Raw genomic sequence first — 16,519 nt, 5'->3', positions numbered from 1 at the left:
CACCTATTGCATTACGCTGGGCTATTCAATTAGTTTTATGGGGCATCTCCTATAGAGGGGGCTCTTGTTGCTTCTTCCTTAGTACTCCTCCTAGATGCAGACTAAGGCTGCTCTTATGTCTCCAGTACTCCTCATGGAGAAATCTATAAGTTGCCTTTGAATAGAGCCTCATTGTATTGCTCCTCTATCCTTGAGGAGAGTTGAACTACAAAGTTATAGCCCATGATGTAGTAACCATCCTTACAAAATCTCGGTACAAATATACAATGAGATCGAGTTGTGAGATGATAGGAGCTGGTGTGAGCCTCATTATTTCAATATTAAGGATTGAGTCAATTCCCCTTGTTAAGTCTATTTCACAATGTACTTCAACTATTCTAGTTCTATTGAGTAGTGCAAGCTTCTTTTACTTCAGTCTCATTGTTTCAATTCAATCACTCTCTTCTATTCATTGATCTTTGGCAAACTTGTGTTAGTTGAATTTAACTAGAAGTCAATGAGTCATTGCTAGAACTCAATCTGAAATCATTCATAATGTGGTTTTCATGTAGTGCTAGTTGAACTGCAATAGTAGTGATTGTTTATCGTGATAACTACTCTATGATCACTTTTCCAATTGTGCCAATCTCCTCTCAAAACAAAAGGCACCTTGTAGTTGTTTCCATGTCTTCCTAATTCTGTTTAAATGCTTGTTTCCTTGGCTTCTGCAGGCTCACTAGACCTGATCCCCAACATTATTGGAGCTATGCTATAATGAACCTCTGGCTGCATTATACCTGTCAAAGTTAGGTTGACATGGGAATGTGGTTGCAGAAGAAAACATTACAAGCCATTTGGAATAGCCCTTGATAGTGCATGTCTCATCCCAAAAATTGCTTGATTGGATAACAGATTGCATTGCTAATATAGGCATGGCCATTTCATGTGTGTCTCAAGGTTGCTCTAATAATCATACTACCAACGATTTCCTATTACTTACCATTTTTTTTATAGCCAAAAAAGAGCTGATGGATAATCATGCAGCCCATCCACTCCATGTTATCAAGAAGGAGAGTAGTAGATGTGGAGACACACATGAAAACTCTACGATGGTCTTTAATGGGCACGTGCCGCAAGTTTTCTCCGACATGTTCACCTTTGCTTTCCAATCCAAAGTTCAAGTAGGACACCATACGATAGGACCCAAATGAGAGTGCATCAAGTGACAAAGGACAAGAACTAGTCATCTAACCTATAAAAAATCCAAAGCCCAATGCACTCTGATGTCCCCCAAACCTAGTGGGTTCACAAGTAGCAATACCCAAGAATCTCACATGATTCCAACAACCCCCATAGGTCAACAGAGCCAGAAGATGATGAACATAAACAAACCAATTAATGTACAAATCACTATTAAGTGCAAAAGGTCTTGGAAAGACACCTATAGGATCACAAACACACATCAAATGCCAATGCAGATTGCTAAACATTATAGGAGTTGCCTCCACTCCTATTGGACATGTTGCAAGATCACTATCCTCGACTAGACCTTGCCTTGAACCTTGGTTGAGAAGAAGAGAGCCTGCAAAGTGGTCTTCCATGGTACAACTAAGACTACCATGGTGACCTAGGTGCACAAATAGAGGTCCAACATGTGGATATTAGAAGTTTCAAGGGATTCAATTATTTATCATTGCCACTAAACACTTGAGCATGTTCCCAAGCTAGACTTCTTGCAGATAGAGTGGACTTAAGGGCACTGCCGCAAATGGATATTAATTCCTAGTACGACCGCCTTGTTCATTTGGAATAGAAGATATGGTCATGCCATTGATTTGCAAACATTTGTACTTGAAAGATTCCTACTAGGATCTAGACAGAGATTTTTCATATACTCTGTGGGAGATTGAAGAGATCATGGGATCGCTCTTAGCCAAGGTTGTCGAGTATGAAAGATATGATAAAATATGGTACTAATTGGTATCTTAATACGGTGCGATATTAGTACAAAAAAAAAAACTTGGTTATTTGGACTACAGATGATAGAACACGTGTTTAGAGCTAAAATAGCAATGTCACTTGAGTTAATAGAATGAATACATGAGGATAACAAGGCAAAACCTCATGTGCAACGTGCTACAAGTAGACGAATGGGAGTGTATACGTAATACATCATACATCATACAAAAAATTAAAGCGTAGGGTGCATGGACAAAGAGGCTCTTCATTCTTTTGTGCATGTGTGTGTGTGTGTGTGTGTGTGTGTGTGTGAGTGAGAGAGAGAGAGAGAGAGAGAGAGAGAGGCTTGGAATTACATATTCATCTTGGAAGTTGGGAGAGAGAGAATAAGAGAGGCTTGAAATCATGATAAGAAACATAAGGCTTGGAAGTTGGAAGATATTGTATGGTCCAATCTTCAGGGGCAAAAAATAGCCTATTTTTTTGTATGAATTGGTATGGATATGTCTCCTACGGTAGAGAATGAACCGTAAGGCACAAACTAGTCTATAGATAGTACGAATGCAACTATGCTCTTACACATGCATAGGAGGAGAGATGCCTTTATTCATTCTTAGCATTCCAGCAACTTCTTCCACTTTAAGTCAAATATAGTTTGGCATTACAACTTGCCAAACTATTCATTCTCAGGATTTCGGTACCTTCTTCTGCTTTGAGTCAAATATAGTATAGCAATACAACTTGCCATATTGGGTGTTTACTCAGCCATTGGAATTACATGTCATATTTCTGGTGTATCTTTATAGTCCTATACATGGCCGTTTTTGTATATTGACCTCAGGAACATTTTTTTCCTGAGGGATTCATTAATAGCAATTTCTCTTCTTTGAAAAGGGAAAGGACTTGGAGTTAACCACCAAGTACAAAAGAACTTCTGCATGCTAATAAATCTCCACAGAGATTAACAATAGTTTCATTTGGGTTCTATACTACTCCAATCTAGGAGTAAGACCCTCCCAATGCTTTATTGTTAAGTGAAAACTAAAATATAACTACCTTTGTTTCTAGCTCAGATGTTTACTACATGACCATTCGAATAACATTCCTAACTACCTTTGTTGCTAACTCTGATTATTACGAGATGAGCATTCAAACAACATTTCTAAAATAGTGTTTCCAAAAGTATAAAATTTTGGCTGTGCTCAGCTTACATCAGAAGTCAATTCCTGAAGCTTTTCTTGCTCAATAGGTATTGGACTTCTTGCAATCAAAGGACCTTGATTGATTACACTAATCCTTCTTCCTCTTGTGTCTGCACAAGATGAAATAGGTACCTCATCCACTTCCACTGTTGTATGCCCTGGAGTTTCTACCACAACCTGTTTTGAGATTCTTCGTGACCTTTTCAAGCCTTCTTGCATGGGCTTTGATTTTGATGATCCCAGGTTTTGTGGAGCCAAGAATCGACTTCTATGTTTTCTTTTTTCTCTGTGGGTCATCTGCTTTTTGTACCCATCCTGATTATCCCCGTCATCCACAATGCCTGCCATGGTTGGAGGTCCCGAGAGCTTTTCCAATAGGTACTGATTGAAAATGCATTCTTGTATCCTTTCAAAATAAGCATTGCGATGGAAGCTGCTTGCAGCAACTTTTACAGCAAGTACCTTGACCATCCAAGATACTGCGGCAGTAAATAAGCACCAAAGAATCTGCAGAGTGAAACCAATATTTCAAAGTACGAAGAGGATAGAAATGTTGGGTTCAGAAAATTGGGAAAGAGAGAATTTTTGCATCATTTACTTACTTTTGTCAAATAATTGGCAGCTTTAGTCTCTTCAAGACCTTGGAATATGGTTTCCCAAACACCTAAAACTAGCACTAGCCAAACACAATTCTTTACTGAGCGCCTCAGACCATAAACAAAGTATAGGACTCTTTTTTTTAAAATGTAGTGCTTTTCTACCAACATGACCAGCAACTGCACCAGCACATACATGTAATCAGTTTTTATTAAATTTTGTCTCAGAAGAAATCAAGACATTGAAAAGCCAAAACGTTTTGGAAGCCTTCAAAAGACACTAACAAAGCTTTTACAACCAACTTTCAATAACAGCAGACAAAGAGACCTATAGCACAGATAACAGGTATCTCTGGTCAAGAAAACAAATTAAGCCAGTCGGCAATGCATTCAGGTTTAAAGACTAGTGCCCCCTCATAACGTCACATGTCCCTTTTTTATTACTAAAGGGATGAGTTTCTAAAGCTGCATTTTGGTTGGAAATCCTGATAAATCTGCAAATGTTGAAATTTACAGGATTCACAAAATAATACCAACCCCAATATTCCCACAAATGTTGACATTAACAGGTTTCACAAATTACTATGAGAAAATGAACTGCAGCTCCATAAAATTTGGCATTATCACATCATTGACCTTTGCCTTGGTCATCAGTTAAAGGCAGCAAAATTTACACAGTTTCTACAAAGTGTCACTGGACCAAAGTTCCCTTTCATAATGTGGCATCTTATGACTTGCGCTACCACTAGAAGCATACCAGGTTTCATACATGAAACTGACACTTGGTTGGTAGCACACGAGGAGACAGAAATGTCTTTGGATTTGAATACTAAGGCTCTTAGCAGAAAAATTCAGACATCACACAAATGAGCATATCAAATCAGCACCTAGTACCAGGGTGATAATGCTGCAATTTGAGGTCAACATGCTGTTCATTATGCATGTCAGAAAGTGAGAGACAACTCCATCACCTATGGAGAGTATATGTACCTCCCCATTAGCAAATGTACAAACCTTTAACACTGTTTGCAAAGTTCCATGTTATGCAAGCATAGAAAGAGGAAAAGGGTATATGAAAAGAAATTTTGTAAACTTGACAAGGAAGCATCCTACATCTTCGTCCTGACTATCACCAAGGAAACACTTCAAACTCCTCGTGTTCCTGTAGAGTTTAGTCCATCAGAATGAAGTAAAGGAGCATCACTGATCACATTTAACCACACAAAATAAGAAGAAAATGACAAAAACAAAAATATTTGGACAGTAGAGAGTCCAGACAAAACAATGCAAGAATGCCCATTGTGCATGTAGCCTCTCCACTCAACTGCAAAGGCATCAAAGGATTTGGAGTATGCATTGAAGTTTGTGGGGCCAACCAACAGTAAGAGGTGGTCTTTCAACTTGGCTCAGAATCATTCTCTAAGTGGCAATGTTTCTTGCAGTACTTGACAAGGATAGCTAAGCATTACTCAAGAAGCTATGATTTCTATATGTTGATGGACTGTTTCTATGTCTTACCAACAAGTTGATCTCTCTCTCCCCTCTTTTTTCATGAAGAAGTTTGAATTAATGGATAGAAATATTTACATCAGGCCTCCTAGCCATCCAAGCATGATCAAAGACCAGTAGCAAACACGCATGAAGCCATACGGCTATAAAAACACCATGCTACAAGAACAAAAGAAGAGGAACATGAAGTGGGACCAAAAGGCCACAAAAATACAGCATGCAAATATCATGTGGGCAGCACAACACAGAAGAGGCACAAATGATTTAAACAGCAAACTGGAAAAAGAGGCATCTTGCCCATGATTCAAGAATAGATGGGTGTCCATTGCTAAGTCACTCAGGTCCACACACAAGAAACAAAACTCCAAATCTGTCTTGCAACAGGGCAGGAGATGAAGAGATGAATCTTTGACCTGAATTTAGTCATCAGGGCCAATGTCCTAAGAGTTGAGATGGAGTGGACTTGGATCCATCCACCTCTCCCTCTAGGACCAAACGTGGAGTTTTACTAGAGCCACTTCCTACCCCTCTTTGAGGATGGATTTATTGACCAACCACAATATATGGATACATCAAACACACCTCTCCCACAGTATGTGGCTGCCATTGGACAGATGTGCACCTCCTCCCATCAGCTGAGGGTAGAGACATGTAGATGTGCCAGCTGTGTCATAGAGAGCCCAAGATAGAGGAACACAAAATATGTAAATGTACAGTGTACTATGATATACAGGGAAGATATCATTGCCTCTTCCATGAGGGCTTTGGACCCCTCCTCAATGTCATGAAATATGAGGACTAGAGATGTCTAGGGCTTTTCCTTCACTACTCTCTACCCTATTCCCTCTGGGTGGGCTGGTATCTTGTCTCGTAGCAATGCTGTGCAGCGCCTCTGAAGCACACTAGACAAGGCCATTGCACTTTGCCAAACACGGAGACCTCAACCACCCAATCGACGATGATTGAAGGATCCACACCATAGTCACATCAAAGCCATCATCCCGAGACACAAAAGACTCATCCCTTGCCACATTAGCAAAGCGACCCTGACCACATCATAGCTAGGATCATGTGCTAACCTTGAGACATAGAGAGGAGCTATTATAGCTAGATATTTTGTACATAAAGTTGTAGACATTGAGATCTTTAGATTTTAGATATTAAACTATACTAGGATGCATTTTTCTTTCACTTTCATGATGAGATGACACTCGACACAAAAATATCCTTTGATTTTGTCTCACTGGCTGCATTGGCCTTTTGTAGACATTAATATATTTTCTTCTCACTCTCTTTTTTTTTCGTAATGAATAATTTATACTATATCAAATGACTACAAGATTATAGCAAATCAGACGACTAAAAGACTATAAAAGTCACGGCAAAGATGCAACATAAATTACTATATGCCAAGGGACCAAGTCCTCCCTGGAAAGATCAATGTGCTAAATAAGGTCCAACTGCTAATGTAGGAGACCTTTCAACATAGCAAGGTTTCTCTACACCCAAATGTGGATTCAAAAACAAAAGCATTCCAAGTTATACAATTATGCCAACAGCCCCAAAAACGAACGAAAGGAAACAAAATCTTCATACAAGGCTGTGTCAGAATGGGGTATTTGGGCCGAGCAAAGACCCAATCAAAGAGGTGCAATGACGTGCCAACCATAATCCTCCAAATATCAAACAAAAGAGCCGAGATTTTCCACACCAGGGGGCACAAAAGAAAACAGTGGCGAGAAGATTCCACACTGTTGAGACAAAAAAAAGCAATCCATTGAAAATTCGGTGTTTAGCAAGTGCCGCAACAAGAGGAAGCCCACCAATCATGATGCCAAAGGAAGGTTTTACATTTTTATGGAGTCTTATTGAGCCAACCCTCCATGACAATCATTTTCCACCAATCTTGAGATTTATGCAAGCTCCAAACAATATAGGCCTCGACGACCAGTCGATGGTGGTCATAAGGTGATACACTTTATTAGCCGAAGCCTTTTCCAGATGGAGACCTGCAAGGTCCCAATCTAGCCATGGACGATCAAAATCAAGGGTAGGGAAGGGCTCTTTAGGTTGCAATGCCATCAAAAGCTCGTTCCACAAGTCCCTATATCTTCAAAGGATCCAAAAAAGCCTCCTAGTGGTGCAGAAAGACATCAACCCCCTACAACTCACCAAAGTGGCATCAGAAACAATAGATACACCTAGTCGTGCCATGCAATTAAAGACCTTGCATTTAAATTCAGTTTTATCAATCCATCCCTCCATACATGTCCACCATGTTCTCTTACAAAGACTCCAAACACAATTACCCTTAGCTACGAACCAATGACGATCCCTAATAAGCAAGTGATAAATCTGATTACCTAAAGAACACTCCAAACACAGCTTGCCCCATAAGTCTTCAATCCTACCAAGGATTATCCGGAGAGAGTTCAAAAAAAGCCTGCCAATCAAACACAACTAAGGAAAATGTGTCCCATAAGTCATGGTATCCTCGAGGGACAAAAAAATTTCATCAAACTGTGCAAAAGGACCCTCTCTTGCAAGATCGATCTGCAATGTCTCTCCATAAGGACATAGCCCATCATCAAGATCTTTTGAGTTGTGGTTTTGAAAGCAAAGGGATCACCACATGCACCTTCATGATTGGCTTCTAATATTTGCCTCAATACCAAATCTGCACCTTTCATATACAAGTTGTCATCCACAAGCATATACTTTGTTGCCCTCTTTCCAAAAGAAAAAATTCTGATTCTTCCTTGGTCCATCCAGAAGTTCACCTATCAATAGAAAGTTTTCTTCTTTTCTAAAGTTTCAGTACCATGAAACAAGTTAGGAGCGTGTATAAAGTTGCTATCCAAGAAACATTTTTCTCCGCTACAGCATGTGCCTCTTCATTTTGTGTGCAATTGATATGTTTTATGAAACCTTTTTCAAAAGCTTTAGAAGCCACTTTACCCTTCCACATAATTGTTTCAAGGTTGCGTTTTTAGCCACATCACAAGTACTTGTCTTACAAAAAGCAAAGCATCACCAAATATCTGATATTCTTGATCCCTTTTTCAAGGACAAAAGACAATCCTATCATAGAGAACAATACCTCCAAAAGACTTTTTATGAGTCCTACAATAAAATCCATAAAAAGTAACACATATGCATCTTTATCACATTGTGTCTCCTCCTCTTGAACTTCCCTTTGTGATTTTATATGCCTTACGTGTATTGGACCATCCCTATATGTAAGTAGGTCAGCTAAATTGGCTCTTATTGAGGTACCAAAAACGAAAACTCAAATTCTTATAGTCCAATCACCCATTTCATCATTCTTTTGGATAGGTTGGTGTTATTCAAGAGCTATGGCAAGAGGTCATAAAATGTAAGAATAACAAACGGCTTTGGCAAAAGATAATGCCTAAAATGTCTACAAGCAAAAAAGAGGCTTGCCATGATCTATTCTGCTTCTTCATATGCACTCTCTATAGCTATCTTGATTCTTCTAGCATAGTAGACAGGCCTCATACATAAACTCAAGTTTTTTTGTTAAAGAAATATTGGTCCTAGAGCATTCTTCTATCCAAATGGATTAACATAAAAAGGTTTACCCATATCTGGAGTTTGCACAGAACAAACTTTACAAAGGATCTCCTTGACATTTTCTTCAGACCACTTCAATGTTTCATTTTTAGCGACTTGTTGAACACGATAAAGTATCTTAGACATCATCAATATGAACCAAGCCATATATTTTGCCTTTTGGATGGAAGTAAGCAATTATCTAACATCTTGAGGAGGGGGTAGTAAAGCTTTGATCTTGTCATCATCAAGCTAGATGCCATTTTCTAAGATTGTGTGTCCCAAAAGTTTGATCTTCCTTTTGGCCAGAAAACACTTCCTTGGATTGAATTGACCTCCTTGTGTATCAAGCTTCCCTAAAACCGCATCAACTTTTTAAGAATGCAAAGCCCTACTTGAATATACTCAAATGTTATCCATAGAGACCTTCAAAAATTTATCGAGAAACAGAGCAAACACTTGATTTGATATCATCTAGTAATAAGCACGACCATTGGTGAGAACAAATGGTAACACCTGATAACAAAAGCATCCCCATGGAGTGATAAACATGTTCTTCTTTTGATCCTCAAGTGTTGTCCCTAGCTAGAAACACAAAGTATCCGTCAAATATACTATAACACTCAAGACCAGCAACAAAATCCAAGACATCATTGATATACAGTAAGGGATAATTATCCCTTTTGGTTACAACATTAAGTGACTAGTCGTCAAAATATATATGCCACCTTCCATCCTTCTTGGGTTGAACTACCACTCAAATTACCCTATCCTTGAGTAACTTTTCAATTTTTTCTCTCAATGAATTCTACTGCTCCATGCTTAGAGGTCATGACTTCTGACAAATTATTCTCAATCCTTCTTTAACTCAATTAGAAGGTCTTCACCCTAGAAACCCTAGATTTCTTCATATAAAGTGATAGCCAAGTAGGGTATTCAACATCCTTGAAAATTTTTCTTACTCATCAAAAGACAAGTCAACAAGTAGCATTCTTAAGACGTAATTTTCTTGTGGATCCTTTTTTGGCTGCATAAAGGACTCCATTTCTTCCATGGTTATTTTCTCCATTGCCTCAAGTTGCCCAATATTCTTCTCCCTTTCCTCTTCCTCATTTAGCAAAAGCATACTTATATCATCACTACTACTACTACTAGATACATTAAATTCGTCTTCACTACTCTCTTCTTCTTCATTGGTTGTTTCTTCTTATTCTTCTTGCCCTCTCCTCTGCAAGGGCGCCATCCATCTTGAAGTTAATACTTTACTATAGGGATGGTGACACAAGTGATTCATAGATTGCAACATGGAAAGGCACAAGATCATGATGGCTTAGTTGGGAACATTTATACATATTGTGAAATTCGTGCTCCTTTGTTGAGAGACATTTTTTAATCGAGCCATGTGTGACGGCTTTGCGACAACTTGGACCAAGCATACCATTGTACCACTCTTTAAGACTAGGGATACTATGGTACTAATGAACTATAGGACAATCATAATTGGTCACTACTTGGCCAAGATATATGGTTTCTGTCAAGAGGATGTGAAATCATGGTGCTTCACTTAGCATTTGATTAAAGAGTTGATCAAATGTGCAAATGAAAAAATTACCAAGTTAAAGATTTACCTTGAAGGGATGATCAAGCAAATTATTGTTTACAAAGTGATCTTATCAATGGGAAGGATGATATCACTTATGGCCAACTTATTAACAATAATGTGTGTCATGCACAGTTATCTCCTGCCTATGAGCCTCATTCTGAGTCAAACAAGCACATTAGAAGCTTTGGTACTGAGTTTGTCATGTATTTTGACAAAGGAAGGTGCTCTTTATAGAGCATGCACTTCTTTTCTAGTTCACTTTAGGTGTGTTTATACTAGCTAAGGTTTATTTCCAGCCTTGCATCTCTTTTTGAGTGACTAGAGAGTGTATTCACACATTTTCTCATGGCAATTGCAATCAGCCAGTTTATTTGTTGATAGGCTATTTATCGACATCACATAATTACTAGTCATTATCTTCTTTTGTAGGTTTCTACACACTCCGACATTCAAGGATTGTCCTCCATCTCCTGGAATTGCCTTTTGTCATTAGCTTGATTTAGTGCCTTCACTGATGCCTTAGGTTGCGTGCAAGGACTGATCAATCCTCATTGTATTCAGCTTTCATTCAGAGTTCAATGTAGATTTTCTTCTTCCATTCTCTTCTTTCATCGCAATCTTTCTCTTTGCTTCTCTCTCCATGTTTGTGTTTCCTCTTTCATTGTGCACTCTCACAATTGATGAAGCTTTGTCCTCATTTAAGGAGGGATTAGAAGAGACTTGTCAAACCTCCTAAAGAAAAGAAAGAAAAGGTATTGGTAAGCTACATTCTATTGCAAACATTCCTAACATTTGCCCAATCATAGATGCTTGGCATGATAAGCAGTTTATTGGTGAAGCATATATAGACGCAAGAGCTCAAGTTGTATTATAACTCAAGCTTACATGGAAAGATTGAGACTTGAGTTGAATGGAGAACCAAAGTATAGAATTTGTCTAGCTAACTACTCCAAAGTAAAATACCTGGGTGTTCTAGAGCAACTAGAACTAAGAGTTTTTGGTGTTAGTACCAAAATAGATTGTCATGTAATGCCAGCTAGATTGGGTGCTTTTCTACTTATTCTTGGTAGATCTTGGTTAAGCAAAGTTAGAGCTGTCCAAGATTAGGATAACGAAACAATTACCCTCATGGATAGGATGGGGGTATTAACATGATCACAAAAAGTCTTATAGCGGGGAAAGAAAGAAATAAAAAGGAACTATTTACGTCTCCAAAAAGCCAAAAATAGTCTATGAGACAAAGAAACAAGTACATTTGACCATGTCATCTCAACTCCAGAACAACAATGAAAATAAAGGTAAAAATGAAAAGCAACTAACTATGACAATTACAAATTCAGGCTACCACCATATACAAAACGATCTCTCAATGATCCTTCAACTGACATGTAGGATCCCAACCTAATCAATATGACTATCTAGAAGCAATCTACCCTTCGCGAGGCAAGAATATTGGTCATGGGGTGGTCCAACACATTGAGTCCACTAAGGGGAGGTACTTGTCTTTTATGGCGAGCAACAATGGAGCCAAGCTGGCAAGAAGCTTGATTGGCAGGAACAAGAAAAGACAAGAAAAGATCAAGTTGGGGATGTAGGGACTTCAGGCATACAACTTCCTGAATTGCAGGACCAACTTCTTGAACTACAGGACCAACTTCTTGAACTGCAGGATCAGGTTCTTGATCATCAAGAACAGTTTCCTGATAGTAGAAATGTTAAAAAATTACAGCAATGAGGTTCAAAAGATTTGTTTCAAGCTTTGGCTAAGTGTTCCCTGCAGTTGACTTTGGAGCAAGTTTTGGATTTGATACCAGGGTTTAAAGAGAAGTTGCTCTTGAAGATCAGGCAGAAGCAACAGGAAGTTCTTCAAGGTACAATGGATCAAGAACAAGCAATTCCTGATTGTAAGCCAATCATACCAACTCAGCAGGAGGTTGTGGATTACCAAGTACCTACTATTCAAGTTGAGTATGCAGGAAGAAAACATGATGATGTCCTGTTGGATGGAGGTTCAGGAGTTAATATACTTCCTGAACATACATATTTGACAACTAAGCAGGAGGAGCTTTTACCAGCCCCATTTCAGGTCCGGATGGCAAATCAAAGGAGGTTACAGCCTTTGGGTATCTTAATGAATCAACAAATTTTAGTGGCTGGTCTAAAGTTCAGGGTGAGCTTTGTTGTACTGCGAATGTCAGAAATTGGAGCATCACCTTGTGGAGAGGCCCAAACCCCTCTTGAGAAAAGCAATGAAGTCTCCATCTAATCTTATAAAATACAATACATCTACAAATAAAGTGCTTCTCAAACTCAAAACTCCTGGTTACATAATAGGCAAATGAGTGCATCCTTATTAGACATGTGTATGTACTATGTATCGTTTGATCTCAATCTTGAGCTCATGTGATGAAGTACATATCTGTCCAATAACACTACATATCCCATAGGAGAGATGGATGTCCATATACGCTAGTCTCACAATGAATCCCTCTACCAACATGTGTAAGAAATGGTGATGATATTGTGCCATCTTCAATGATATTGTGCCATCTTCAAACCAAGGGACTCTAGGGGGTGTACCCATGTATGATCTATATCAATCTTTACAATATTTGACCTGATAACTCCATCTCCCTCTGTATGAGTGAGATTTCACTACAAGCAATCCAAACTTTACTATAGTGGTGGGAGTGCATCCATCTCTAGTCCATGTGTCCTAAACCACGACTGCATCTTTGCATACGAAGAATGTGTATCCCCACTCTCTGCTAATTGTCTCGATGAAGTCAATGCCAAACCCAGATACCTATATCTAGGAAGGTCCCATATTCCCTATAAGCAAGTTATTGACTGAAATAATGCCTCCGTAACCACAAAGGTTGCTTCAATCTCTGCTCTAAATAATCTCATGGGGTATTAATGGTTTGCTCCTTATCATGCAAGCAATCATCATGACTAGTAGCCTCTCAATACTCTTCCAAGTCTTTTTGCAACAAAGACCTTGGCTCCACATTGGGGATCCATATAGCAAGGCTGGGGTAACCACTGCATCAAACAGCCATAGTTTAGTCTGAGGTTCCTAGAATTGAGCATATGCACATTTTCCCTCAAGTGCATAGGGTGTGTTTACATAGACACCAGCCACTTGCAACTTTTTTTTCAATGGCTGCTCAGGCCAATTTTCATTGCCAGAGAGGGAGTGGCCTGCACAAACATTTTCGCCGGCATTTTTCATCATTATGGCAGCTACTTGCAGCATTTGATGCTGCCAACTGCATCAACATTTTTGTCCAGGGCTGGTCATCCAGTTTAAGGCTGATTTGGCTATTTATAGCCAGCCTCCACACTTGGCAGATCATCTTCTTCCTTTTGCATGTTCAGCACACTCCGTCTTCGACTTTCCTTCGTCTCCAGTGCTGCCACAATCATCAATCTGATCCGGCGCCCCCACTGACACCCTGGGCTGTGTGCAGGGACTGATCAGTCCGCCATTGTGTTCAGCCTTCCATTCAGATTCAGTGAAGATTATCACTTCATTCTCTTCTCTCTTGCTATTTCCCTTCTCTTTCTTCTCCATGTTCATGTTTGTCTTCCATTGGACACTCTCACAGATTGGCAGATCTGACTTCATCCCATCCTTCCACACATCGTTCATGACACAGAGGTATGCTTAGTTAGGGATAAGGGTATTTTGGACAACATCTTCACCTTCTTCAAGGCCATTTTTTGATTGCTTACCTAACATGACTATCAGAACATTCAGTAATCAACTAGAATTGATGTCTCCAAGATCCCAACACCCTCTCTTGCCAAAAACAACAGCTTTTATTCTCAAAGTTGAAAAGAAAAGTCAAATTTGAGATAAAAATAAAAACTTAAATTGAGGTATCATAATTTTTTTAAATGTTAGAAAAAATCATCTAGACAAAAGGAATTCTTTTAATGACATCTCAAAGAAAACTCCCAACATAAAACACAAGGTACAAAGAGGCCTTTTAAAGAGCAAGCTCAGTACATCATAACTACAATGATTGTGTGAATAACCAATCTAGTGGGTTATAATGCCAGACCACATAAGGGGCTGAAAGAAGCTGCCAAAATCCCATGTCCACATGAAAGCAGGAAGAAGCCTCCATATTTAGTGGTACCACATTCATGCATGAAATATTTTTCAAGCATGTACAACTTCACATAGTAATCTGCCTATGTTGTGGCGTGACCCATGTATGTCGAATCCATACAAGAATGTGATACTACATTGATTGTTATTTCCATGTCTTGGCAGCCATCGAAACCTAGCCTTTCTAAAATCCATTGACTTTGATAAAATTTGGATTGATATGATTCATCACATCCATAATGGTACAGATTTGATTACATAACAATTCAGAAGGGTCCGCATTTAAGTGGGTACAAAAGAACTCTCTTGCATTCGGGAGATCTATAGCATGGCTACAATGTACCAAGCAATGATACTAGCAATCGACTCCCACTTGTGACTGTCCCAAAGTCCAATGTGCCAGTGAGTAATCTGGAGTGGGGATCCTGCTCAAATGCTAGCCAATGATTGGGAAACAATAGCTCCCCCAAACATCCTCATATCTGCATACTAGGCCTTTGTCTGTGACCCAAGCTGCTGCCTCCAAGTCATAACCATATGCTCTGTTATCCCACGAAAGACCATCCTAAGGCCTCTCCTCCATGTTCATGGGATTTTCTTGAAATGAATTTTTCATGTTTCATGGTGTCAGAGTGCAGCGGTGCGGAAGCATAGGACTGAGAGAGAGAGAACGCAGAGAGAGAAGGGAGAGAAAGAGACAGTGGACAATGAAGATCTGTTGTATAAAGAATGCTGAATACAAAGATATACAATGGCGCAGTGCGCTGGACTGCGTGTCTCCACCTCGACGATGCGACCTGCTGTCCACCTTGAAGTCTGCTGCAATCTGCACTGTCTGCTGTCTGAAATCTGTGAACAGAGACAGAGACCGCGTCACCGGTCTGTAATCTGAGTCAGAGAAGAGTGTGTCAGACTGCTGAGAATGTAGACTATAAATAGTCGAAATCTGCCACGAAATGGGGCGCCAGAAACAGGGCGCAGCCTGGAAATAAGTCGGCTGCATTAAATGCAGCCGACTGGGCTGCAACCAGTCGGACTGCCACGTGGCAGTCTAACTGCACAGTCCGACTGTGCAGCTGCCCTCCAAAACAGGCTATGATCTCTAACACCCCCTCTCAGAGCCTGGACAGGGCAGAAGCCTGAGGGATCTGGAATGTTGCCGAAGTAGAGCCTGAGGAAGCGCCTTCGTAAACAAATCCGCAAGATTGTCCTCCGTCTTGCAATACTCCACAGTGATGGTCTCATCCAGAAGCTTTTCTCGGATGAAGTGGTACTGAATCTCAATGTGCTTCGTCCGGGCATGAAAAACAGGGTTCCTTGCCAAGGCAATGCAACTTTCATTGTCACATCGCAGCAATGTAGGACGAGACTGGGGGCACCCAAGCTCCTCCAATAATCTCCGAAGCCACACAACCTCGCATGTGGTGGAAGACGCGGCCCGATACTCCGCCTCAGTAGACGAAAGGGCTACCGTGGGCTGCTTCTTGCTACTCCATGAAATAACACCTGCACCCAAAGTAAAGCAGTAACCTGTAGTAGACCGCCTGTGGTCCACGTCACCGGCCCAATCCGAGTCGCTCCAACCTGCAAGTACAAGATCTGACCCATCTGTCCCTGCGGGGTAATGAATCCCCAAATCAGACGTCCCCCTCAGATACCGAAGTATCCTCTGAGCAGCTTGCCAATGCACCGTCTTAGGTTCACTCATGAACCCTGCCAAGAGCCCAACAGCAAAACATAGATCAACCCTCGTGTTGAGAAGCCAAATCAAAGACCCAATCAACTGTCGATAGCGGGACACATCCGCCAAAGGAGAAGCTGAATGGGAAGTGGCCTTCCAGTTCGGATCCATAGGAGTAGAGAGGGCCCGACAGTCTTCCATCTCAAAAGACACCAAGAGCTCCTGTACATATCTCTGTTGGGAGAGAAAGATCCCCCTCTGAGACTGATAAATCTCATGACCCAAAAAGAAATGGAG

The 16,519-nt window shown here is 40.1% G+C and overlaps 1 protein-coding gene across 7 annotated transcripts in view; it reads right to left on the bottom strand.

Annotated features, from left to right (window-relative positions):
* LOC148028463 (mechanosensitive ion channel protein 10-like) overlaps nucleotides 1-16,519 on the bottom strand; it is an 81,740-nt gene that overhangs the window by 55,224 nt on the left and 9,997 nt on the right. For all 7 annotated transcript variants that reach the window (XM_087690273.1, XM_087690275.1, XM_087690272.1 and 4 more), the window contains exons 3-4: nucleotides 3,743-3,916; nucleotides 3,150-3,647 (exon numbers count right to left, since the gene is read on the bottom strand). In XM_087690273.1, coding sequence (XP_087546399.1) covers nucleotides 3,150-3,647; nucleotides 3,743-3,916 — 672 coding nt within the window. The remainder of the gene's footprint in view (nucleotides 1-3,149; nucleotides 3,648-3,742; nucleotides 3,917-16,519) is intronic.

Source organism: Lygodium microphyllum, chromosome 12 (assembly GCF_053477565.2).
Source record: "Lygodium microphyllum isolate KBCC chromosome 12, Lygodium_microphyllum_v1.1.10, whole genome shotgun sequence".
Taxonomy (NCBI): Eukaryota; Viridiplantae; Streptophyta; class Polypodiopsida; order Schizaeales; family Lygodiaceae; genus Lygodium; species Lygodium microphyllum.
This window is presented reverse-complemented; position numbering and strand designations above follow the sequence as displayed.